Source organism: Tasmannia lanceolata, unplaced genomic scaffold (assembly GCF_043159265.1).
Source record: "Tasmannia lanceolata isolate RefF3 unplaced genomic scaffold, GAP_Taslan_0.1 ptg000012l, whole genome shotgun sequence".
Taxonomy (NCBI): domain Eukaryota; kingdom Viridiplantae; phylum Streptophyta; class Magnoliopsida; order Canellales; family Winteraceae; genus Tasmannia; species Tasmannia lanceolata.
In genome coordinates this window covers 40,293,795-40,312,490 of record NW_027518689.1, presented here as the reverse complement: position 1 = coordinate 40,312,490, position 18,696 = coordinate 40,293,795, and the positions used below count along the sequence as shown (strand labels likewise).

General features: G+C 38.5%; 1 protein-coding gene and 1 pseudogene across 1 annotated transcript; one reads left to right on the top strand and one right to left on the bottom strand.

The window, feature by feature from the left end:
* The first annotated feature begins 2,979 nt into the window (after positions 1–2,979).
* Positions 2,980–3,333, top strand: LOC143888802 (egg cell-secreted protein 1.3 pseudogene; annotated as a pseudogene).
* Positions 3,334–7,199: 3,866 nt separating this feature from the next.
* On the bottom strand, positions 7,200–8,993 carry LOC143888206 (abscisic stress-ripening protein 3-like). Its single transcript, XM_077392560.1, has 2 exons — positions 8,669–8,993; positions 7,200–7,516 (listed from the first exon to the last, which is right to left on the bottom strand). Exons 1-2 carry the CDS (start codon positions 8,900–8,902, stop codon positions 7,334–7,336), a joined length of 417 nt encoding a protein of 138 aa, XP_077248675.1. The 5' UTR covers positions 8,903–8,993; the 3' UTR covers positions 7,200–7,333.
* Between the last annotated feature and the right edge of the window lie 9,703 nt (positions 8,994–18,696).

The window sequence follows — 18,696 nt, the reverse complement described above, 5'->3', positions numbered from 1 at the left end:
AAATGAGATATTTTAAGTTTGGGTGTTGGGTACATTGTTACTATGTGTTGCTAGATTTAATATGGCTTCTATGTGTGTTTAGTGTTTTCTTTGTCATTTTAGGTTTGGTCTAGCCTTACTATACTTGTCGTTGGCTCTTTTCTCTGTCTTTTATTTCGTGCTTTTGGAAGAAATTTACTGGTTTACTTGCTGTAGTCGCAGTTCATATATGTACATAGCTACTTGTTTCTATGTACTCTCTCTCTCTCTCTCTCTCTCTCTCTCTCACACACACACACACACACATCCTATTGCTCTTACTATATTTTCGAAAGGAAGCTGATAATAATGGCCCCAAGTTTGATATTGTCACTTCTCCTACCGTTGTCTGTTAAATATTGTTTGTTGGAACTGTAACAATCACATAGATAACATACCATTTTTTAATTATTTAGAAACTTAAGCAAAGAATATGGGATTTGCTAGGGACCTGAAGGCATTTCGCGGAATCGCTGTTGCATGAGTGCCGCCACCTCAGATGAATTAAATGGATAAGAAAAAATTTGAGCCTATGTGGCTGCACTCTCATGCAACAGTAGTTACGCGAAGTGCTTTCTGCCAAGTTCCCAAGCAAATTCCAAAGAGTAAAGATTGGCTAGGGACAATCCCAAAAGGCGTCTCACGGAATGCCTGTTGCATGAGAGTGCCACCACCTCAGATGAATTAAATTTTATCCTTATTAAGCTAATCTTAGTGGCTAATATGGCAACTTTGGAGCCCAAAATATAACGTAGATATAAAATTGTGTATAACCATTTTTTTGCAAATAAAATTTTAGAAAAAAATGTAAAAGATTAGATGCATATAATATATGCAAATGATTTTTAGTGGCATCCAAAGAGGCCCAAAACTTTCATAAAATTTTGAGTGCTTAGGGCAGGTTCAGTTAAACTAAAAACAAATCAAGACGATATTATGAGAAGCTTAATCTATCTCACCCATATGATGTTGATGCAATCCAGACCCTTCATCTAGGTTGGGGCCACCAAATCCTAGCAATTAGTTCCATCAACAATTTGCAGATCGAAGATAAAGTCAAAATTGAGCAAAGATTCAAACTAAAGTAGTCTAATCAAATGGCAAGGCTTGTTGAATGCAGTGATTTCTGTGTGATACATCTATATATGGAGACCCTACAGATGGGTCTACTTTATAAAGCTTCTCATGTACTTTTGTATCATCTTCACCATGCACTTTCATATCATCTTCAGTGCACATATAAATTAGCGTATATCTATGGTGATCGAGACTGTTACCTGGTCGGCCAGCACGTGTATGGGGAAGAAGCTTCTTGCAATAATCTGATACGGAATGTCCGAATGGGTGAATAGTATTGTTGCAGTAGATGTGTGTGATTTCGGATTATATTGCAGAAATAGATGAGAAGAAAATAAAATTAGAATCAAATTGCAAACAAACGTTTATGGGTTGAGCCGAGGCATGAATTTGAATTCACTGTCCTTAAGACAGGTATGACCCCAATATACGATGAATCAGGGTGCATATAGGAACATTAATTTTTGGGTACATGGATTTTATTATCTAGGATAGTAAGATCCTGTATTTCAAAAGGTAAATCCTTGATTCTATAAGCTAATACCTGGATTTTACAATCCCAAACAAAGGACAATCGAAGTTATAGCTTATAAAATCCAGGATTTTACAATCTTGGAATATAAAATCCATGTATCCAAACGGGCACACCAACTCCAAGTATAATAGGGGCTGTTTGGAACTTGCGTAAAATTTCTTGTGAAATTCTTTTCCACATAAAAAAAGTCACTAGTTTCTACAAGATTGACAGAAAACAAGTAGGGGTGCAACTCGGGCCGGGTTTGATCGGGTTGAGGCCAACCCTAACCCAGCCCGAGATAGCATTTCCTCAACCCAACCCAACCTGAGCCTCGGGTTGAGGATGGTCAACCGTAACCCAACCTGTCTCTAAATTTCTAAACCCTAACCCAACCCATCTATTCGGGTTAGATGGGTTGAGTTGGGTTGGTTCAGGTTCACTTTGGGCCAAACAGAAAAGTACAATAACCCAAAGAAAATCAAGATAAAATTAGAAAACGGAGGTCGGGTTCAGGTCGGTCGGGTTGCCAAGGCCTCAACCCTAACCCAACCTGAAATTAAATCTGGTTGGCTTTTCCCAACCCTAACCCAACCCAACCCAACCCAAGGAAATGCGAACCCAACCAGAGCCAAAATCGGGTTGTACCCGTTGGGTTCAGGTTGAGCCCAACCCAAGTTGCACGTACCCTTAAAAACAAGGGAGGGATTGGGCTGTAACTCAATTGGCCAAGGCTTTGTACCTCAACCTTGAGTTTGTATCAATTTCAACTTAATTACCATTAGAAAAATGAAACGAAAACAGTCTGGATTTTTTTCATTAAAAGTGAGTTAGCCAAATGCTGGAACATTCATTTTCTGCGAGAATGTTTCCAAGCTTTATTTACCCTAGATCCAAACAGCCACTAGAGGATTTGGATCATAGTTTAAAATGGGTTTAGGAAATCCTAATTCGTAAGCCCCTGAATTCTTTTCTTTTCTTTTTCATCTTATTTCTCGTTAATTTAAGAATAAGTGAGGGTTGAATTTATCAAAACAGGGGATGTAAAATCAGCTCGACCCGAGTTGCAGCCCTATTAATAATGACACCCAAGCGTTGGGTGAAAATTAATAGGGCAACTGAGTCGACCCAATATCATATGGGATTTCCGTTTCATGGATCGTCGTAGAATTTTCAATGTAATCTTGTCTCCAAATCAAAAACCTTTTATTCTTGTCTTCTCAGCTCCCCATGCAATGTAACGTAGAAAAAAAAAAACCTATAAATCTCACCCCCTCTAGCCCCCTTCATCCCAACTCTCTTTGACTATGGAGATTTCAAGGCAGATCTTTCTCATTATGCTAACAACTACCCTCCATGTGTCCATGACAATGGCTCGACCCGTGCCTTATGGTTCGAGCCTTGCGGCTCGTCTAGAAGCAAACAACATGATGCAGTGTTGGGACTCATTATCGGAGCTTCGAGCTTGTACTGGCGAGGTGATCCTCTTCTTTCTCAACGGCGAGACATACCTGGGCCCCAGCTGCTGCCAAGCTATACGGATAATCGAACACCAGTGCTGGCCCACCATGCTCGGGTCCCTCGGATTCACAGCCCAGGAGGGGGACATACTAAGGGGCTACTGTGACGCCTCCACTTCGGTGTCTCCTCCGCCTCTTCTCAGACCCATGGCCGCACCTGTTTCGAACCATGGTGCACTTGTGTCCGATGACTTGGTGCCTTAGGAAATTTGTATTTATGGCTACTTTATCAATAGGGAAATGATATCAGCACAAATATGTTCTGATAATTCCAATAATTCACCTTGTCCTATATGCTTTAATCATTCGTTACAATTCCAAAAAGCTGTTAGCAGCCTTTTATAAGTGGTTAAAGCATATAGGACAAGTTGATGTTGTGCCTGTTATCAGAACATGGTTCTGCATATATCATTTGCTTTCGCTTTTTCTTGGGCTTTTGACGTCGCATCACGCACGGTGCACAAGTTAGTAGTGTCTCTTTTTATTTAGAGTTATATTTACGTGTGTCGGTCTATTGTACGCGTGGGTATCGACCTTTCTCTTGTAAGTTCGATGGCTTATTGGTATTGTTATCACCTCCTGTTGCTTGATTTGTCTATGGAAACTGAGATAAGTATACAGAGGGGTGTATCTATCAAAATGGAGATGTGCAAGTATCAAGTCCTTTATGTAATTTCTGCTTTTATGGAAATACAACTATATAGTTGGCCCCATCACAGATGTCCTGTGCCTAATTGTGACACTGATTAAATGATCCTAACCCTTCAAAAGATTTTTCAATTAGTTGTTTGATCAATTCATCCTGTGATATGGCTACCAAATGAATGGCTGGATCCCACAGTTCGTGTGTGGGACTGTATGTTTAGCTTATCATATATATTAACCTCACTCCCAGTTTTTAATAATTGCACTCTCCCATTCACACTCCTTTACAATCCCCAAAATGCTATCAACAATTGAACATCCAAGTATCCAACCAAGGAATTATCTAATTAAGCAAGGGGTGTCATTATCAAAACATAGTAGTGCAGATGTCATTTACCTAAATCTACTGAGGAGATGATAAATTCGCACCCCCTGTAGGATAATTCACACCCTTTTTAATTCTGTGGCAGCCTCTAACGCTTTTTCACGTTAAAGGGGTGCGAATAATTTTATAGCCGGTGCAAATTTATCATCGCCCATCTACTATTTTGTATATCCTCTTACCAACCACTTTAATGGGCCGTTGGCCAGTCACTGTGGGTCCGATAGTAAAATCAATTTGTATTTTACCTTGTCTTTCCAAATTTAACATTCATTATGATCGACCCAATTGTAATATTTGGTTCAAAAAAAATCAGCAGAATCAGGGGCCTACATGACATCAGTGCAGAATTCAAGAGGGGAAAAATGTTGGAATCTGTTTTTTGACCCCAAGAGGTGGTATTCAATTTCCGACCCAGTCGGGATAAAATTTTCATTGGATTTTGAATTAAAGTTTCTACTTTGATTTTATTTTTTTCTATTCTGTTTAGTGGAAAATCAGACTAGGATGCCTATTCTGATACCTGATTATTTAGCATTCCAAACACAGCCTAATAGTGTTTACTTTCTCGTTTCTTTTTTATTAATGGGATATAGGAGTTGGTATTTCAATGGCGTCATCAATTAATCAAACATTTTCATGAAGTTAGTCAAAGGGAAAAATTTCCTCGCCTTTATATTTGTGAACTTGATTGCTAGGCGTGGACATGGTTCCGGTTCGAACCGAGGAACCGAACCGAACCGAACCGGCACATATGGTTCGGTTCGGTTCCATATCTATATGGTTCGGTTCGGTTCCATATCCTGGAACCCGTGGAAATTCGGTTCAGTTCTGGGTTTGGGATCCCGAAACTGAAAATCGAACCGAGAACTGACCCTCACCTTAAAACCCGATGCCTCCTCATTTGATAAAATCACCCCACCCCCTTTTAATTCACCCCTTTTTAACTTGTTGCTTTGCCTTTAAAATTTTAATTCACCCCCCAAATTTGTGCCTGATTATCCCAAATTTGTACCTGTTTGTAGTTCATACATATTTTTTGCATTGCCCAAATTTGTGCCTGTTAGTGTTTTTAGTTCATATATAAACAGGACCAAACCGAACCGAACCAATTATAAACGCGATTAGGCAAAATATTTATATTTGGTGAAGGTTGGGTAAACCCAGAACCGAACCGAACTGAACCGAACCGATTATATATGGTTCTGGTTCAGTTCGGTTGCAAACATATATGGTTCGGTTCTGGTTCCAATTTCAGGGAACCGATTATATATGGTTCGGTTCTAGGTATACCCCAAAACCGAACCGAACCGAACCATGTCCACCCCTATTGATTGCCACTATGACATGTAATGAAAATGTAATGGATTCGCATTTTATCTTTATGGTAGGTAAAATGGTGGTTAGGTGGACCCAAAGGGATTAATTTACAAATATAAGTCATCATTAAATTACCATAACTTTTGTTGCATGACTTCTAAAGAGACTTTTAGGGGTACAACTTTGGCCGGGCTCAAACCGAATCCAATGGGTTTAACTCGATTTTGGCTTGAGTGGGGTTGGGTTGCGAAAAGCTTAAGCTTGAAGCCTTGGAAAACCTGACCCGATCATGTCCTCTAATTTTATCACGCTTTTCAAAATCTTAACTAGCGTGGGTGTTTTTTATCCGGAGCCAACGTGGTCCAACCCAACCTCTTGGAAAACCTGACCTGATCATGTCCTCTAATTTTATCACGCTTTTCAAAATCTTAACTAGGGTGGGTGTTTTTTTATCCAGAGCCAACGTGGTCCAACCCAACCTCTTGGAAAACCTGACCCGATCATGTCCGATTTTATCATGCTTTTCAAAATCTTAACTAGGGTGGGTGTTTTTTATCCAGAGCCAACGTGGGCCAACCCAACCTCTTGGAAAACCTGATCCGATCATGTCCTCTAATTTTATCATGCTTTTCAAAATCTTAACTAGGGTGGGTGTTTTTTATTCGGAGCCAAAGTGGTCCAACCCAACCTGCCTCAACCCAACCCAAATTGGAAATAAATGGGTGAATTGGGTTAGGATTTTAAGATTTAGAGGCGGGTTTGGTTTGGTTTGGTTTGGCTTGGCTTGACCCTTCTTGACCTGAGATTTTTTTTTTTGATGAGTAAGCTGGGGTTAGGCAGGACCCCGACCAAAATTCATTAAAAGAAAAAGAAATATACAACAAGATCAGGGTTGGTCTCAACTCTAGGGTTGGGTTGGGTTAACGTTTAGATAATGCAACCTGGGGTTGGGCTAAGAACAATAACCGGAATATCCTCTTCTCAAATAGTGCAACGGAGGTTTATACTAGCCCAAGAACAATAACCAAAAGAGAAGAAGAACAATGCCCAAAAGAGATGTGCTTCAATATATGATAGAAAGAGCAACACTACGAGATAAAGAACAATAAAAAGAAGAAAGCTTCAAGAGGAAAGCTTGCACACAAGAGAGCTTCAATAAGCTTCAATGAAGATCTAGGTAGATAGTGGATAATCTCTACAAAAATGAAGTAAATGAGAATAGTCTAGCCAAAGGAAAGTAGAGAAGTAATAGCTTTTGGTAGGAGATAGTGGGTATGGGAAAGTGGTGTTATTAATGCTTAGGGAAGTGGTGGGTTTGGAGTTCCAAGTAAGGGTTTCAATTTGAAATAGGTGGGTAGTGAGAAAAGATGTAGCAAACATGTGTGGCTCACACATGTGCAAGCTAGGGAAAATGAAAACCATGCCCATTGACACAAAATACAATTTTTGTCGTCACTACATCTCTCAAAATAAAAATAAAATAAAGCAACCCAAAAAATAAACTTTAAAAATTAAGAGGGTTGGCCTCAACTCTCTCTCTCTCTCTCTCTCCAATAAAGCACATGGCTTTACCAGGGTTTTAATTGCATCCAAAATGCTACCCCACTCCGTAGACTTTACTTAAAGAATACTTAAGCATCCAAAGATAGCCCTAGAGAATTCACACCGAGGAAAACTATAAAAAAGCAGCCCAATTAACAGAGACTTTTCTAACATATGGATATCCAAAGTACTGTAAACAGAAGCAACCAACTCCTTTATTAAATAAAAACAAGAACATCTTTTCAACAGAAGAAACCCATCAAGCAAACACACATATCTCATATGCATCAGCTAGTAGTAAAGGAAAACGAGACTCTAGATCAGATGGTGGTGCTTCTTTCCATGAGCTTCTTCATTTTCCTTCTTAGCTTCTTTCTTCTCATGATGCTCGTGGAATGCGTATCCTCCGCTGCCTACAGCCACTGCAGCTGCGATCTCCTCCTCGATCTTGTGCTTGTGTGCGTTCTCGGGATCCTTCTTTGCCTTATGCTTCTCATGCTAATAAAATTCATCAAAACCAACCAAAATATATCAGCTTAAATAAAAAACACTTCAAACACAAATATTGTTATGTCTTCTATTGATTAAAAAAGGTGGTGAAGTAAACATTCATCTTGTAATGGACATTAAGTGGGCATTAATTTAATATTATTATTAATAATAATAATTTTAGCATTTAACATTTAGCTGAAAAAGTCAAGGCATGCATCATCAATAATTTTTGGGGATGGCCCTGGGCCCACTCAGTATATCAAATCAGAGCTTGGTGGGTCTGATTGATCTAATGGATTCGAACATCATGGAGGGGATTTGGGCCCAACAACTGGATCCCACTGTGTCCATTGGATCCATATCCTAAGGTCCACGTGACCCTGCCCTTAGATAAAAAGTGCCTGAATTTAGGGAAATGATGTTTCCACACCACCAATAACACCCCCTTTTGTTATCTTTCATAAAATAACTTTATTTTCGGAAAGAGTCAAACAAAAGGGGTTGAAATAGAGTCATTTTCAAGTAAAGAAAAACAAAAGGGGTAGAAATGTAAGGAAGGGAGTTGAAATGCGGATCTCTGTTTACTGGGGGAGGAATAATATTTCCACCCAACATTGTTTTATCTTCCCCTGAAAATGACTTTATTATTATTATCAGAAAAAGATAACCAGAAGAGGCTGAAATACTCTTGCTTTTAGAAAAAGACAGCAACATAAACAATATTGCTTCCATTTTTATAGATTGCTCGAAGAGGGTGTGGAAATATCATTTCCCTTCTGACTTGACCTTAGGGAGGCCAAAAACCAAGGAACCTACCGGCAATCAAATTGCCCTAGTCTAGAGCTGGAACAAAAAAAAAAAAAAATGTTAGATTTCATTACTACTATCAGTGTTTAAAAACGCAGATGTGACACAGAACGTGGCCAGGAAAAATCCTTGTCGTCTCGGTGTAAATGCAGCCAAGAACACGGTTGACGCGGTCAGAACTCGGGAGATCTCTATAGGGCAAAACGTGGAATGCGGATGTGGTGCAACACGGAACGCGGTCAAGGTAAACATGAGTCGACTCGGGTCAAGAAGTTTTTAAACACTGCTACTACAAATATTTCCATCCCAAATATGAAAGTTAGAAAATATAAATTGATTTCATCATATTACCAGAGCAAAAGCACCCGCGGCCACGGTGCCTAGCTCGCCGAGGTGCTCCATGCGTTTGTGGTGCTTCTCTTCTTTCTGGTAATCGATGGTGGATCCGGTCACGCCGACGATCTCCGTGGTCTGATCGTAGCCGCCGAATCCATCATTGGCGTAAGTGCTCTCAGAGTAGACCACCCCAGGGGACTCATCTTCCTTCTTGTGGTGGAAAAGACCGTGGTGGTGTTTCTCAGCCATGGCTAAAGGGAACAAATAAAAGGCACAAATAAAGAAAGCAAGGAGAGGGAAATGAAAGGTGATGGTTTTGAAAGGAATAGAAAAAGGTTAGTATTTATAGAGAGAGAAAGGAAGAGAGGTGGCATGAATAACATGGGCGGTCACGATTAGCGGATATCACGGATCGGATTGACATTAAATAAGATTTAAAGTTAATTTAAGATTACGTGAATGCCCTTCTATCTGTTTAAATTATGTCACTTCTTTATCACGCAAGTGTTACTTACTCGACACGTGGCTGACCTGATGGCTCTGGACGGTCTAGATTGATGATCAGGGGTTGCACCATGAGTCTAATTGGTTCTTTCTTTAGTGAGATGAAAATTTGGGATTGTTGGTAGATGATTTTGGATAATACAGTTTAGATAAATGTTTATCCAACCCACAGTATAAACATGAATAAATGAATAAACCTTTTTCCTTTGAAGCCATTCAGGGAAGGCTTTTGTGGATTTCCGCGTGAAGAATAGAAAAATCCAAAGATGCGGTTCAAGAAGTACTCTTTTTATTACCAAAATGAAGGGGATTTTCATGCACAATAGCAGCCTCAAATTGGGTCAATTCACATTTCCATGGTGTATCTTTTGTGAAAGAGAAATTATATTATCATATCTTTGATTCAATAAAGGCACCACATCCTTTAAACTTTTCTAGTTAGCTTTTAAAGTGCACAAATAAACTTATTATTTTTCACTGTTTTTAAGGATTTTCCATCCTTACTTTATGCCCTCTCAAGACTCTTCCCTTCCCTCCTTAGCTCATCATTTTCAATTGGGCTCACAAATATTCACTTGAGAAAAATCTGTAAGGCAAAATCCGATCTGATCGTACGCAAAAAAAATAAATGGAATACTAAAATAAAAACAAGCCACAAGATGAGAAAATGCATACGTCTACAAGCAAGAACACTATCTTCCACTGTGAGAAAACAAAATATAAGATTATTACAATGGATTAACCCAAATTCGCAAACTGGAACCATTTTCCTTATCCTCTCGATCAAGACCGTATACAAGAGAACCCCGAGAGAAAAAACCCACCAGAAAAATCTGATGGAAACCCCATGGGGAAATTCATCTCTTTCTCTCACCTCACATACAACCACCATATCGCTTGGTCGTGAGAAAGAACTTTATGTTATGGGAATTAGGTCAAGCAAGAGGTTGCTCGAAGCATTACACCCAAGGTATCTAATTTGGAATGCTAAGTTTGTTGCCTCTAGCACCTATATATATTAGATATACTAGGGTTTTAATAGGTTAGTGGGCTCTAGCCCAAATAGGCCCACTACACCGGTCCATTATCTTATTGGGCTTATATTAGAACATACATGGGTTATATTATATACCGAACACTTTAATATGTAGCTATGTTTCTGAAAACCTAAAAACATAACTTTCTAATTTATATTCCCACCAAAACCCACAACTAGGGAAGTTGCTAGGGATACAGGTGGGAAAAAATATTAAAAAAAAAAAATCTAAAATATTTAAAAAAACCTGCAACTACAAAAGTTGCTTGAGTTCAAAACTACTTGATGTTAAAAATTCACATGTAAGCAACCAATTACTCCTGGTTTCAAAACTCCTATTGTAGGCCAACCCTAAAAAAGGAGGGGCCACACGTGAGGGGAGTGTTTGTGGTATAAAAGATTAAATAACGCCATCTTCAACTGCTTAAGCTTTTGGAATAAGGGGATTTGCTAGTGACTTTTGAGGCTGGCTGGGGTGAAATGCTTTTCTGGGAAAGTCACTAGCAAATAAGATTACTGACGCAACTAGTGGGCAAATCAATAACTTAATGGTAAAGGTTGGCATTATTTTATTTTTTCCATGTTCAAGGCTATGATGTAAGGATCCGTGTGGGGCCCATTGGAAGTTGGTTGGGGTTAGGGAAATGTCGGTAAAGAGGATAATGCCTGAATATTCACGGACCCTTTCCTTTTCTTCCACTTGTCTTCTCCATTTTTCAATTTTGAAAAGAATAATGATATGGAGACTCAGAGTGGAACCAAACAAATTGCCTCTTCACATGCTAGTGACCTTGGTTCATGATTTTTAATTGCCTATTCACATGATTTTTTGCGTTTTTTTTTCATTAAATGGCAAAACTAGCCCCTCACAGCCATGTGGCATGTACTGATTTGATCGGTTCTACGAATTCTTATTCCCAATCTGGGCCCCACCATGTATAAGAGTGATGTAACGTACACAACACAAACACCATGAAACAGATGGCGAAATGGAAGCCTTCGTATGAAATCCAGTCCCACGCGCCCTGCCGGCCGGCAGAGAAAATATGAAAAAGGATGAAGCGTAACATAGAAAATGCCTGACCAAAACGTTGATGTTTTCTCCAAATACACATAAGATTTCATTCCCCAAAAGTCCAAAACTTTGATGATTTGTCCAAATACATACAAGATTTCATTCTTGAGGTGACTGGAAAACATGAAATCACTATTTTAAATCATCTTCTAAACTAAAAATGGCAAAATTAACATAACTCACTCAGTACTTCACCAAAAATTTTAAATCTAGCAATTCAACAACAAGCCCCCATCACGTAAGGGGGCGAAGGAAATGGCAGACCCCGCTGTAGACCAGGGATTGTGTTTCCTAGTAGGGGAAAACAAAGGTCCGATAATAAGCACAGGAATATCAGAGATGAAGAGTAAGAAAATGCCTTACCAATTCTCAACCGTTGGATTTGATGCGTCACATTTTATAAGGCGGTTGCCGGTGGAGGAGTTAAAGTCCAATTTCCAGTTACCAATAAGGTTGACATCATTTCATTATCTAATCCTAATTCCTATCTAGTTAGGGTCTAAAACAAAATTTACCTCATTTTTTAATTAAAAGTAGTCATAGAATTTGTTTTAGGCACTTTTTACGTCGAAAGAAACGGAACTTAAAAAGAAAATCAAACCTTACAAAGCTGAAAAAAGTCAAAAAAAAAAAAAAAATCGTTTGATTTTTCAATTCTATATACTAAGCTTAGGCTGGCCAACATACGACACAATCCGGATGTGACGGATCCAATAATAAATATGTGGGTTGGTTACAAGGTCTCATAGACACAACCCTTATTTAATTGGACATGTATATTTTGCTATTGTATGAAAATAGGGATTTGCTAGCGTCCATCGCGGAAGGCATTTCGCGGATGGTCTGTTGCATGTGACAGCAACCACACAGGCTCACTTTTCATCAGATTTTGTCTTCATTACCGAGCTGGCTGGTGTCACATGTAACAGACCATCCACGAAATGCCTTCCGCGATGGACGCTAGCTAATCCTATGAAAATATTATTCATTTTTTTAACTTTTAGTCTAAATATAAGGATTATTTTCAGTATGTAGCATCTAAACATGATAAAAAAAAAAATCATTTGCAAAAACCAAATCAAGAAAGTCTTCATCTCCACTCTTTTTCTTTGAACTCTAAAACCCATTTGCTGGTTGCTAGTAGATACCCGTTTTCATCTTCATTTGGCTATGTGATCGTCTTCTCTAAATCACCATTAAAATATACTATATACATTAAAAATTCTAACATTGTAAAAAAATTAATTTATTTCTTGTAAAATAATAATAGGACGCTCTAATTCTTAATTAATTAGCATGAAGCAAACACAAAAAGTGGGATCTCCGAATCCGGGAGAGTAGGACCCAACCAGTTTAGAATTCGAATAGATAGTGACACAGACACACAGATCCTATCTGACTTGGGTTCGTTGACAGCCACACCTAAACCCTATATCTTCCTAAAATTTGACATAGAAGAAATAAATGCCTAACTAAATCCTCATCTAAACACCTTTCTTTCAAAAACATAATTCTAGATTTTCTCTTTCAAGAGGAGTGCCTCACTAGGGCGCCACCATATTATATTTGCAACGCCCGGCACCTTCTGCTACAATATAGTGGGCCCGTCTTTGATTTATCCGGACCATATATTTCAATAGGTCCTGCTTTTGAACTCTGACAACCCCAAAAGCACACCAATCATGCAATCTTGAGTCCAATAATGTGTGCTTTTAGACTTTGAATGTGAACAGTTGTGTGTGTGTTGCGGTCCTGAGTGGGGGCCTGAGTGGGGGCCGCCTGGGTATGGTATTGGGTGGGAACCAGCCAGGTATGGGACAGGTTTAAAGGGCCTTGCCTAACACGTTCCATTAGCTCTAAACAATTTTGCATATTGGTAAGGTACCTAACATTGTATGTACATTGGTAAATAGTTCCATCATCAAGCCTGTTCCATCATACCGGGCCCCTACTCCAGACCGTAACAGTATGTAGGTTGGCAGTGGTCCATCCCCAACTATAGAAAATACAAATAATTAGATGTCAGGATTAGATTTGGGAATTGATATCTGCGCCAAGGTGTTTCGATAAACAAGCGCTCCACTTGTTTGTCGTGTAGTATTTAAAGGGATTTTAGAGGATATTAAGGTTCTCAAAAAGCTCTTTAAACTCTTTAAATACTACACAACAAACAAGTGGAGCGCATGTTTCTCGAAACACTTGGCTCAGATATCATTTCCTTTAGATTTTTGGCGCAATTTTTTTGGGTTCATAGGAGATCCAACTCAAGTTGCGATCCTAGCTCCATTTTTTGCTTCACAAGATATTAAAAACAGAGTAATGTTAGGGAAACCGAGAGTAGGACCTAAAACGGACAGAACAAATTCTGTCTTACCACAACATGCCAAGTGACGCGAGAAATCCCTTAGATTTAGGAAAATCAAGAAAAAGTAATTTTTTTTTTGTACACATGGCATTTTCTCATTGCAGGTCCCATGCTCGGTGGTACTCTCGGTCTCCATATCAATTTCCTAAAAATAAAGCAAATTAAAAGCTCATTTTATTTTAACTTGAAAAAAAATTAATTTAATGGATCCTTCCTCCTCTTATGACACAGGGTAGTTTTAATTTTAACCTATTTCTATTAATCATGTTTAAATTTGACATAACATATGCAGCAAATCTATTAGTTAGCCATAAATTTTATTAAAACTAAGCTAATTGTTTGGCCATTACTAATAGAAGCCTTTATGGGAAATGTTATCAGCAGCACTACTGTATTTTGATGAGGGCACTCCTCACTTTATTAAAAGTACGGTATGGCCCACACCATAGGATGATCCAAACCGTCCATTAGATGGGCCACAGCCTAAATAGGTTGTGCCCCAAAAATTATTTCCATAGGTTGATCCTAACCCTCCGAACCCTCCGATCTATAGAGGGTTAGGATCAACCCTCTAATATTCATATTGGAGGGTTAGGATCAACCTATGGAAATGATTTTTGGGGCACAACCTATTTAGGCCGTGGCCCATCTAATGGATGGTTTAGATCATCATATGGTGCGGCCATACCATACTTTTAATAAAGTGAGGAGTGCCCTCATCAAAATACAGCAGTGCTGATAACATTTCCTACATTTATTCAGAGGGATTTGCTAGGGACAATCTCAGAAGGAATTTCGCAGGCTGGCTGTTGCATAAGTGAGCAGCTACATACGCTCACTTCTCAACAGATCTTGTCGTATTCATTTAATTCATTGAGGTGGCTGCTCTCTTACGCAACAGCTGGCCAGCAAATTGCCTGATGAGATGGTCCCTAGCAAATCCCATTTCAGCTTCTTTTTTTTCCACCTTTAGAAGACTCATGGATTTTCCTATTATTCTGGTGGAAAAACACGCATGGTTTGTGAGCACAAGTTTAAAAATAATTTCCAAGGAAAAAGACCCAAAGCCTTGATCAAATCAATCTGGGCATGCATAAAATCAAATCTTTGTGGAGTCGAGGTGGGCCACACGTTCTTCCCCAAATAGTTGATCAGCTTTTGATCACATGCATATCTTATAAGATTATTAATGTATTTTGAAGTGTTCAACCATGGGAGTTGGAGGTGTGTATTATTTTCCACACGCATTGGAGAAACAAAGTCAATTCCGTGGAAAGAGTGATTTTTAATGCTTTATTAAACAGCATAATGCATGTGGTGGACGGTGATCTCCGTTAATATTGCTTTACATTTCTATATTTAATTTTGTCAACTTTAGATTGCTGACTGTTTGTTATGCAGATAAGAAAACACGAATGAAATTATGGCTAGCTACATGTACAGAAACTCTCATTGCTTCTCTGCCCAAGGTTCCTGTCTCCTGCACACATAAGATACTAGAAAGTGGTGTAAAGAAACCTAGATTTTGGAATTACTATCTTCACCGCTATAAATTAGTGGTGGCCCCACCGTTGCTATGCATCAGATGTAAAAAATTCCATGAAAAATAACATAATGCATGGTCTAGTAGGTTTTTAATTTTCCAATAATTTTTTCCATGGAAAAAATGAATGGCAAACAACATATAGTGTACATTCATGAATGCAATTTCTTTTCTATAGGTCCACCGTGCAATTTGCACTCGAATTCCTTTTGTATCATCTTACTCAGTTATTTCAGTTTTTTTACTGCCTACATGAATCACATCGAGTTTGAAGATGGGAAGAAAAGGAGCCGCAACAAGTAGAGGAGGATTTTTCCAGTCACATAGTTTGCTTCATAGAAAATAATTTTCCATGAAGAAAAGTAAGAAGATTTGCTCATATATGTTACTGCTTTTCTAACTCATATATACTTTTAACCAACTTTTGAGTCTCCATCTTCTCACATGTCGTGTATATATTAGGATTTGAATGATTTTCCAAAGTAAAATTAATGATGAAATCAAGGCAAACAGAAGAAGCCTACTCCTAGAGGTATGAAAGTTGCAGACTATGAATCCTAATCTAAACCAAGTGAACCAATGAACTAGATAACATAACTCTCTTCTTATTTCATGCAGGTACAGCTACCTAGCTCTAATTATTCAACAATGTGTAACACAGCTATGGCTTCTTATTCAATGTAGAATCTCTTTTAACAAAGAAGAAAGGTCCCTCTTTCATCACTTAATTTATGGGAAAACTTTGGACTTTGTTAGGTGGTGGGGGAGTTTGAAGCCCAATTCCCGTAATGTGAGCGCAGTGAGAGTAAACAAAACGAAAGAAACGACATGGATCATCCACCTGTAGTACGAGTAGTTTAGACCAGCATTCCTTGCTGAGTGGTGCCACCTTCTTACAACAAGCATCTGTTACCAGAATTGTCTTTTTCTTTAAGGATTCGGCTACTTGAATTGAGCAATTTGGTGTTAGTATTTCTAAGCATTTATCTGCGAGTCCACCGGGTGGTTCTATCTCTACAAGGCCTTCTTCAGGTGGGGGCGGGGGCGGTCCAATTGCGTGCTTAGGTGTAACCAACATGGCCACGCACGCCAAAAATAACAAGATGGACCCCGTGCTCATAGACATGGCCATGGTGGTTGTGTTCTGTCTAATACGTTGTCTTCTTGTTTTCTCTTCTTATTGTTTTGTTGGTGATGTGGGATTTATATATAGCTTTAGGAGGGGGTGATTTGTTGAGGAATTTGCAAATGTTTATCTCAATTTTGGAATGGCATGATAATTAAGGCATGGGGATGGGGTGGGTTTCGTTTCAATTAATCTCTTTTAATGTTGTTGTTAACTTGAGCTTTAGTTAGGTATCGGCTGTTTGCTCGAAAACCCCCAGTTTAAATGGGATGATAAAGAGGGGATTTAACAGAATATTCTAATCTAGCCTAATTTCTAATTCAATCTAATTGCTTAATTTAGCTAGGTTACCTCACTTAGCCAACTTGCCTAATCTACCACAAAGATGATCCGACGGTGAGATCTCCACACAATCCACAAATGAGATCTTATGAGATCTCACATATTCTAACATGCCCCCTCAAACGTATGCGGATTAAAAAATCTACAGACGTTTTTTTACAATGAAATTCCCCAATAAGAAAATAATTTTGTTTTCTCCATAAGAAAATAAAATTTTTTCCCCATAAGAAAATAGAATCTTTTGATTTGAAGAGCACTGCTGAAGATTGATGATGAATATCCCCTGATGTTGTTGCTGATGATAACCGATACTGAATGCCGAAGAAGACGCCGCTTGTTCATGTGTCGAGAAGATGGCTTAAAAGCTAATAGATCATAGCCTCAATGGGGCTAGATGATACTCAAGCCTCGATGGGCGAGTAGAAATGAGTCACTATGGACCAATGCCGGAATGGGCAAGAAATGGGTCAAAATAGACCAATGCCAGAATGAGCCACGATGGGCTAGAATGGGCCACAATCGGCGAGAAATCATGGGTCAATAAGTACCGATACTCATGAAATTTGACTCTCTTAGGCATGAACCTCAAAGAATAGAGGCCCCTCAACTGAGTAGAGTAATCAATTTCAGGCACATACCTCGAAGAGGTACCTCAACTGAAATAGGACAAAGAAAATGTATAGAAAAGAAAAAAAAGAAGCGACAACAAACGGCTACTGTAATGACGGCAACAACACAAAACTATAAAAAAGTCGAAAAAAGGAGTGTGCACGTATCAAATATGAGGGTAAGCACTTTTCATTGAGGATGAATGTAAGATGATTTGAAGGAAAGCTAAGGGAATCTAATCTCCAAAAGACAAATGCTTGGGAATTTGGAATGAATAGTGGTGCCTTTAACAAAGTTAGATGAGTGTATTAAAAGTAGGGGTGGCCAGAACCGAAGAATCGAACCGGAACCGAACTGTAAAAAAATATTTTTGGTCCGGTTCGGTTCCACTGATGAAGAACCGAACTTATTCGGTTCGGTTCCGGGTCTAATGTTCTCGGTTCGGTTCCGAAACCGAAAAACCGAACTTTGAATATATATATATATATAATATTTTTATATTTCTATTATACATATACTTAATAATATAAATTACTTATAATATTAATAAGTAATAGTTAATACTATTCTTATAATAAGAAAGTAACTTATATTATAGCTTTAATTAAAAGTTTTTATAAATTATAATTAATAATTAATAATTAGCCATTAGAACCGAAGAACCGGACCGATTATGTTCGGTCCGGTTCGGTTCGGTCCTACTGTGTACTACGGTTCGGTTCGGTTCTTATGGTTCATGGAACCGAGAACCGAGAACCGAAAAAAAAGGAACCGAGAACCGAGAACCGAACCGGTTGGCCACCCCTAATTAAAAGAACAAAAGGATGCATTTGGAATTAGAGGGTGGTGTGAAATGTGAAGATGAGAGAAATTTTCTCTCAAATCAAAACTTGTTATAAGACTTGGAAAAGGGGAGAATGCTTTGATACCATGACAAATTATGATATTTTACTAATTTCTGAATACTATTACAAGAGAACCAACCGGTGCTTTTATAGAGCACTTACATGATAAACATAGAAAGGAGATTATGATAACCATGGAAAGAGATAATATGTTTTCAGCTCCTTGTATTTTTATTTTTAGTTGCTCTTTAATTTAAGCACCTGATGTTGGCACTGTGATGTTTTAATAATTGCACAAAATCACCATGTCTTTTCTTCTTTAATTGGCTTTTGAAAGTTTTTTGGGGGGAATTGTAATAACATCTGACAATTGTCTACATAATAAAAGACAAGATAAGTTTAGTTCAATTATCAAAACATGGTGTTGGCAACATCACTCAGCCTTAATTTATTCTTGCTTATCTAGTAAAAGGGATTTCCTAGCGACCATCATCAGAGAAGGCATTTCGCAGGTCGGCTGTTGCATGAGAGAGCAGCCACATAGACTCACTTTTCAACAGATTTTGTCTTATTCATTTATTTCATCTCGGTGGCTGCT